At 45.6% G+C, this 8,792-nt stretch overlaps 1 protein-coding gene across 1 annotated transcript in view; it reads left to right on the top strand.

Moving 5' to 3' along the window:
• The first annotated feature begins 4,457 nt into the window (after positions 1-4,457).
• MCUB (mitochondrial calcium uniporter dominant negative subunit beta) overlaps positions 4,458-8,792 on the top strand; it is a 93,796-nt gene continuing 89,461 nt past the window's right edge. The window contains exon 1 of the mRNA XM_055342331.1: positions 4,458-4,712. Coding sequence (XP_055198306.1) covers positions 4,611-4,712 — 102 coding nt within the window. The 5' untranslated portion in view covers positions 4,458-4,610. The remainder of the gene's footprint in view (positions 4,713-8,792) is intronic.

Here is an 8,792-nt window from a genome sequence, read left to right as displayed (position 1 = left end):
TGGGGCAGAGGAAGGGAGAGAATCCTAAGCAGGGGGCCCTGGGTGGCTCAGCAGTTTAGCGCCTGCTTTTGGTCTCCTGCTGGAGACCCAGGATCAAGTCCCACATCGGGTTCCCTGCTAGAGCCTGCTTCTCCCTCTGCCTGTGTCTCTACCTCTCTTTCTGTCTCTCATGAATAAATAAAATCTTAAAAAAAAAAAAAAAAGAATCCTAAGCAGGCTCCACTCCCAGCACAGAGCCTGATGTGGGGCTTGATCCCATGATCCTGAGATCATGAAGGGAGCCGAAATCAAGAGTCAACACCCAACTGACAGAGCCACCCAGGTGCTCCTCTCTTTAGTTCTGAGGTTTTTGTTCCTTGCCCTTGAGCACTTGACACAAGTACTTCCTGTCTCTGTCACCATACTAGAGAAAAGACAGCTATCTTTTCTATTCTCTCTATAGAGAGTACTGCAAAATTACTGTGCTACAAAAATTAAGGATGCCTGGGGGCTCAGTGGTTGAGCATATGCCTTTGGCTCAGGGCGTGATCCTGGGATCTGGGATCGAGTCCCACATCAGGTTCCCTGCATGGAGTCTGCTTCTCCCTCTGCCTATGTCTCTGTGTCTCTCATGAATAAATAAATAAAATCTTAAAAAAATTTAATTAGGGAATGTGGCCAAAATACTATTGGGAAAAAAGTATTACAATGATGTGTATGGGTGGAGTCTGTGCTCCAAAATAGATATTTTCTCTTCCTTTTCCCCATTCCCCCCACCAAACAAACTCTTTTCTTCCTTTTTCTCCTCCCCCAAGCTCTACTGAGGTGTAACTAAAAATAAAAATTGTATATATTTAGAGTACAATGCAATGGGCTGATATATGTATGCACTGTGAATGATTATCACAATCAAGTTAACACATCTATCACCTTGCATGGTTACTTTTATTATTATTTTTTGATGTGGTAAGTATAGTTAAGATCTACTCTCAGCAGACTTCAAGCATACAACAGAGTATTATTAACTATAGTCATCATGCTGTACATTAGATTCCCAGAATTCATTCATTTTATAACTGAAAGTTTGTGCTCCTAGACCAATAGCTTCCCAATTTCCCCATCTCCCAGTTCCTGGTAACCACTGTTCAGATCTCTGATTCTGTGAGGATGACTCTTCTAGATTCCACATACAAGTAAGTTTATATAGTATTTGTTTTTCTCTCTCTGACTTACTTCATTTAGCATAATGTCCTCCAGATTCATCTATAATGTTACAAATGGCAGGATTTCCTTCTTTTTTTAATGCCTGAATAATATTCCATTATATACAATAGCATATACTAGATACATATCATAGAACATGTATAATATACATAATTAAATATCACATTTTATTCATTCATCCCTCCATAGACACTTAGGTTGTTTCCATATCTTGGCTATTAAAAAAAAAGGGAACCCTTACTCCCCATTGATATGACTGTAAATTAGTACAGCCATTATGGAAAATACTATGGAGAATGTTCAATAAATTAAAAATAAAACTTGTACAGCCACTCTGGAAAACTGTATGGAGGTTCCTCAAAGATTTAAAAATAGAGCTACCCTACGACCCAGCAATTGCACTGCTGGGGATTTACCCCAAATATACAAATGCAGTGAAATGCTGGGACACCTGCACCCCAATGTTTATAGCAGCAATGTCCACAATAGCCAAACTGAGTAAGGAGCCTCCGTGTCCATCGAAAGATGAATGGATAAAGAAGGGGTGGCATATATACAATGGAATATTACTCAGCCATTAGAAATGGCAAATACCCACCATTTGCTTCGACACGGATGGAACTGCAGGGTATTATGCTGAGTGAAGTAAGTCAATTGGAGAAGGACAAACATTATATGGTCTCATTCATTTGGGGAATAAAAAATATTGTGAAAGGGAATAAAGGGGAAAGGAGAGAAAATGAGTGAAAATATCAGAGAGGGAGACAGAACATGAGAGACTCCTAACTGGGAAACAAACAAGGGGTGGTGGAAAGGGAGGTGGGGGGGTAGGGGTGACTGGGTGATGGGCACTGAGGGGGGCACTTGACGGGATGAGCACTGAGTGTTATACTATATGTTGGCAAATTGAACTCTAATAAAAAATAAATAAATAAATAAAATAAAACTATGGCCCGCCAGGGTGGCTCAGCCACTCAGGTTGAGTGTCTGCCTTTAGTTCAGGGTGTGATCCTGGAGACCCGGGATCGAGTCCCATGTCGTGCTTCCTGCATGGAGCCTGCTTCCCCCTCTGCCTGTGTCTCTGCCTATGTGTCTTTCATGAATAATAATAATAATAATAATAATAATAATAATAATAAATAAAATATCTAAAAAAATAATAAGGGGATCCCTGGGTGGCTCAGCGGTTTGGCGCCTGCCTTTGGCCCAAGGCACGATCCTGGAGTCCCGGGATCGAGTCCCGTGTCAGGCTCCTGGCATGGAGCCTGCTTCTCCCTCTGCCTGTATCTCTGCCTCTCTCTCTCTCTCTTTCTATGTCTATCATGAATAAATAAAATCTTTTTTTAAAAAATGTATAAAAAATAAAATGAATAAATAAAAATAAAAAATAAAAATATAACTACCATGGGCCCAGGGCACCTGGGTGGCTCAGTGGGTTAAGCATCTGACTCTTGATTTCAGCTCAGATGGTGATCTTGGGGTGGTGAGATTGAGCCCAGCATCTCTCAGTGCAGTCTACTTGAGGTGCTCTCTCTCCCTCTCCCTCTGCTCCTCTACCTGCTTGTACATGCACATGCACATTCTCTCTCTCTAAAATAAAATCTTAAAAAAAATTACCATGGACTCAGCAATCCCACTACTGGGTATATATCTGAAGGAAATGAAATCAGTACCTCAAAAAGATATCTCACTCCCATGTTCATTGCTTTCTTATTCACAATGCCAAGATAAACTCTTTTCTTTGATTTGGAACACTAGGAAAGAACTCAAGTAAATTACCTTCCCATGTGAACTTAAGGTTTCATGTGTCACTATCTGTCCAGGGCACTTGTAGTTTGAAATACACATATAAGTTAACACATATGAAGTAGACTTTATATTTTTTTAAGTCTTTTTTATTTTTTTTAAAGAATTTATTTATTTATTAGAGAGAGAGAGAGAGAGAAGCAGGCTGCATGCAGGGAGCCTGATGTGGGACTTGATCCTGGGTTTCCAGGATCACACCCCAGGAGAAGGCGGCGCTAAACCGCTGCGCCACCGGGGCTGCCCGGAAGTAGACTTTAATGGTGGTAAAGTTTTTCCTATCATAGAAACTTCCATCTTTTTTTCAATAAAGAAAGATATTGATCAGGAGAGGTCTGCCACTTGTTGCATTGTTTGCCAGCTTCGATTCATTAATTTAAACCTCTTGCAGACTTACCAGATTATGACACAGGATGCCCAATTAACTTTGAATTACAGATAAACAATTATAGATAAATAATTTAAGTATATTCCAAATATCTCATTTTTCTTTAGAGTGTGAGCCATGCAACATTTGCTACACACTTAAATTATTTGTTGTTTATCTGAAACTCAGATTTAACTGGGCATCCTGTATCTTATCTAAGAACTCTATTGTAAGTAAGCTATGTGAAAGCTTAGATTAGGTTGCTCTGAAATTTTTTTTTTTAAGAGTTTATGTATTTCTTCATGAGAGACACAGAGACACAGGCAGAGGGGAAGCAGGCTCCATGCAGGGAGCCTGACGTGGGACTCGATCCCGAGACTCCAGGATCACGCCCTGGGCTGAAGGCAGGCGCTCAACGGTTGAGCCACCCAGGGATCCCCCGAAAAATTTTTTTTTAAATTTCTTTTTATAAACAAAAAGTCTCTAAGACAAAACATTACATTTCCTAGTTGCTGGGAAGACTAAGTTCTGGTTCCTTAGCTCTTTCAATTACAAAAACGACTGACAAGAGAAGCCCGTTGTGCTGTGGTAGAGACTGTCCCAAAGAGCAGGGAGTGGGCCACCCTCTAGGGAACCGCAGACCTCGGGCCCCGGGGGTGGAGCCTCGGGGACCAAGTGGACCCTCCGATGGGGGCTCACCGGCCGCGGCAGCCCGAGGCGCACACCTCGGAGCCGACGGAGGGGTGGAGCCTTGGGGACCCGCTTCTCTCGCCCTTCGCCCCTCGATCCTGGAGACTAACTTGCAGACCCCCCCCCCCCGCCTCGCTCCAGGACCCCGACGCTCCCCTCCCCCCCACCACCCCCCCCCCCGCCGGCGGGAACAAGCTGAGTACCCAGAATTAACGGCGGCTGTTGAGGTCAGCAGCTCCCAAGAAGCGACCGCCGGGCCTCGTTCATTCCAGGAGCGCTCGCGCGGCCGCTCGAACTCTACGACGGGGGAGGGCGGTTCGCTGGCGCCCCTCCCCTTTTTTCTTTTTTCGGTCGGAGGAGAGAAAACCGGCGGCGCCCGGGCGCGCCCGCAGAGCCGCGGGCAGCGGGACACACCCTCCGCCCCTCGGCCCGCGCCCCGCCCGGCGGCAGGCGCGGGGCGGGTTGCGCGCTCCGGGGGCGCCGGCCGCCGGCCTCGGGGCGCTGACGATGGCGGGCTGACTGGGGCGGGAGCCCGCGCCGGGGCAGGATGATGCTCCTGAGGGGCGCGTGGACGCGCGGCCGGCGGCTGCCGGCGACCCCCGGACCCCAGGGCCGAGCGCGTCCGGGGCCGCGAACGCCGGTGCCTCAGGTGAGACGGGGCCCGGCCCCGGGCGCTGGGAGGGGGTGGCGGCTGGCGAAGTTTGCGTGGGGCAACTTGGGCGCGAGCGGCGGCGGGCAAGTTGGCCGCGTGTTGGCGGCCCTACGGCTCGGCGCGCGGGAGGACCCCGGCGAGCGGGCGTCCCGGCCGCGGCCGTGGGTCCCCGGGTCTCGTGGCGCAGGCGCGCCCGGGGGCCGAGCGCAGACGACGAGGCCGGGGCGGCGACGAGGAGCATCCCCCCGCCCGGGCGGCGCCCGGGAGCGGCAGGATCTCCCCTGCAGGCAGTTTCCCCGCGGCCAGATGGGCTCAGGAGGAAGTTTTCAGTCACTGCCGTCGGCTCGGTCGCGGGGGGCCAGGAAACGGTGGAGCGAGTGACCGCCCGAGTGTGCGCGGCGGTAGGACAGTGAAATCTCCAGCCTCCCAGCCGTCGCCCCCCCCCCCCTTCTACAGAGGGAAGACGCTCGCGTCGTGTTCTGAGACCCGGTGAATCACGAGCGTGTGTCGCTGAGGAGCGGCTGGCCCGACCCCGCTGTATTGTGGCCTGTGGAGAACCGTTGCTTGGAGGCGAGGGAAGAGGGTGGATGTGCCCTAGAAAAGACCGAGATAGGGGGGAATGCCGCGTGCAGCTCGCATTGGGATGGAGCCTGACAGCCCTGACTGAGCCTCGTGAGGAAAGACCCCCCCATTCCAAAGAGCCTCCCAGGTGCGTGTGGTTGGGGAGCGGGTTTCTGAGTTTTAATTCTCAGCGCCCCGCCCCCCGGCCCCCATTATCTTAGTTTCAGATCGTTAAAGAGAAGAATACGTTTAACTGTGCAGTTTACAAGAAAAACAAAAGAAGCCATGCCGCTATCTTGTCACTTTCACTTCCTGTGGCGTTGTGTCTCCCCCCACCCCCCACTTCGGCTATTTCAGGGCTTCACGGCTTTTTGAGTACGGGAGGAAATAATTTAAATACATATTTAAAACTCCTTTTCCTGCGTGTTTGAAAGAGAACGAGGAAGAGCGTTTTGTTATCAACACCTAGGAAAGGGGGCAAATTCCTTAAAACGGGCAGATTTAGCAGTAGATTGGAGAGAGGGGTTTCCACCCTGTGAAATTGTACTTTATTAAAAAGAATTGCACTTCACAGCCAAAAACGTACCAACCTGTGAAACAGCGCAACACAAGGAACCCCCTTCACTATACCACCATTTAAACATAGTGATTCAGTTTTCTATTAAGTCCTTGTAACATCCGGAGTAGAATTTTTGCAGAGTTCAAGGCTGGCTGCCCTTTCTCCAGTTATCATCTCTAAGCCCCTTTCTCCGTATTTCCCACCTGATGCTACTGCATGCCCCAGCAGGAATGTGGATGCCCTTAAAAAAAAGAAAATGATACAGTGGGGCTTATTAGGCTTAATCATAGGGCAACTGTGGTCAGTACTTTGCCTCTAGGTAATCGTCTTAAACCTCACATTTGCTTGTTCCTAATTTGCAGATATTTAAGTCTTGACAGTCCATGCTATTAAATCAATTTACTGAACTTTAGAAGTGCAAATGCTTCCATCATTTTACTTGATAAAAGACCCCTGAAAGAAGAAAGACAAGCCTGTGAGTTTGCTTTATATGCCTCTTTGAATTATACCATAAAGAAACTGACAAATATCCTGGCCACTTAGGAGTTTTAGCTGGGACAACTAAACCATTTTCTGTAAATCAAATTAATTGGCCATAGGGACATTTTTTTATTCTAAGGTTCACTGTTTTGTGGTTGTCCCATTTGCTATGAAGAGTCCTGTGACTATTTTATATACTTTTGCCACATTCAGATCCCTAGCGTCTGTGAACACAACAGGAGGAAAAACCAACAAAAGTGATATTTGCATCCCCACAGCTCATAAAATCTTAGCTTGCAAGGACTTGTCATTAATAGTATCTCAAGTAAGTGTTCCCATACTTTTCTGAAAGTATGAGTGTGCTTTATAGGAGGATTTAGTAATTTTGGAAAATACACAATTCTTATCCTTCACATGGTAGGTAATACTCGGCTAGTATTTTGTGGGTGGAAAAAAGTTTGTCAACATGGATACGTTTAGCATACCAGAATTGTTCTTGAAAGAACACATTTAATCTGAAGCATAAGAGAGCAAGAGCATGTTGTGTTCCCTTTAGGCAAGGCATGCCCAGGCGTTTGTGGTCACGTTCCCTTGTCAGCATCTCTGCTTCTCAGCAGCACTCTGGCTGAGTGGTTGTCAGGGTGATCCATGGCTCCTGCTGGCCTTTCTGTTCTGCAGGACACAGCTTGCAGTGATTATGGCACCTAGTGAATTATCTCTCAACTGAAAGCCCTTAGTTGTACCTTTCTTTTTTTTTTAAATTTATTTATTTATGATAGTCACACAGAGAAAGAGAGAGAGGCAGAGAGAGAAGCAGGCTCCATGCACCGGCAGCCCGACGTGGGATTCGATCCCGGGTCTCCAGGATCGCGCCCTGGGCCAAAGGCAGGCGCCAAACCGCTGCGCCACCCAGGGATCCCTGGTTGTACCTTTTTAAATTTGAGTTTTCTGCTGCTTGATTTGAGAAACTCCCCGGTAAGATTTCAAGCCCCCAGTAAGTACAGTAGTTGAGTCCCTACGTAAGCTGTGTTTAAAATTTAGGAAAAAAAAAAAAAAAAAAGAAATTGTACTTGGCAGAGAAGTTGGGGTATGCTTTTTTTTTTTTAACACCTGAAAACAAAGCAATACATGTTTTCATTCCACCACCAAATGTTAATTTAGAAATTGTTTTTTACCTTTTGAATTTAGGTCATTCCCATTTGACACTTTCCTCCCATTCTCCCTCTTGTGTTTGTAGTTAGTGCAATGTATTATGTGATACTGGTTTCAGAGCTCTCTCCTCAGGAGAACATTTGCTTGTAGATTGCAGATGCTGCTTAAGCTGTAGAAGACATTGGGGCAAAGTAACTCTAGACCAGTTTGTTAAATATTAAACATTACCATCTTTCTACCACTTAGGTATTAGTGCTTACTTTTGTTTTTGTTTTTGTTTTTTGTTTTTAGGTTGTGCTCTTCACTGCGGTTTAATGATATTAGTGCTGTTTTGGCATACTCTAAGCTAGAAAATAATTTTGTATCTTGGCAGATAAATACTTGTTGAATAAGGTCCCTGTGAAACTAAGGTGGAAAACCTGAGGCAAATACCAGTTGATCAAACAGGAAAACCTGAGGCAAATACCAGTTGATCGAACAGCCATATAAACTAAATGTGTTTAGGTCATAGAATAGAAATGAGCAGCTAATTTCATTGGTGTTAGGCGATTGGGACATCTGAGTGCCCACCTCGTCTTGCCACCCCATAGCTCCCTGAACTTAGACAAGTTATTTTGTCTATTTGGGCCTGTTGTAGTCCCTTTTCAAAACAAGGAGACTTGTCTAATTGGTTACCAAAGTTCTTTCCATCTTTAAAATGGCCATTTGGTAATTTTACCAGGGGGTGTAAGTATAGTATTGAGTAAAATATTGTCACAGTCAGAATGGTTGTTTTAATGGTTGAATGAGCCTCTTTTATGGTTTTAGGCAGTCAGTAGAGTGACAGTTCTACCTAGTGATTGTAATAACTGTTTTCCCTTTGAAAAGGAATTGAAATTTATTTGATTGGGTAAGCGTGTCAGAATAGATTGTCTCGCTCTGATACTTCATTCTGTCATTACCAGTGTTTTCATCTGTGAAATGATGCTTATTCAAGAGTATCTAGCATTAGAACCCTAAAGCCATTATGATAGGCATCTTGAGCTAACATATAGGCTATAAACTAATAGATAATAAAGTGTTTTCTCAGCCATATTCTAGAAGTATCTTCTTTTTAAAAAAAATATCATTTAATTTACCACAGTATTTTCCTGTTTGGTTTTTTAAAGATTTATTTACTCATGAGAGACAGAGAGCAGAGACATAGGCAGAGGGAGAAAGAAGCAGGCTTCCTGCAGGGAGCCTGATGCGGAACTCAATCCCAGGACCCTGGGATCAGGACCTGAGCTGAAGGCAGACACTCCTCCTGGGTTGTTTTTTTTTTTTTTTTTAAAAAAAAAAAACAG

The sequence above is a fragment of the Nyctereutes procyonoides genome, unplaced genomic scaffold (assembly GCF_905146905.1).
Source record: "Nyctereutes procyonoides isolate TBG_1078 unplaced genomic scaffold, NYPRO_anot_genome, whole genome shotgun sequence".
Taxonomy (NCBI): domain Eukaryota; kingdom Metazoa; phylum Chordata; class Mammalia; order Carnivora; family Canidae; genus Nyctereutes; species Nyctereutes procyonoides.
Note: the sequence above shows the minus strand (reverse complement) of the source record. Positions and strands in the feature narration are given on the sequence as shown.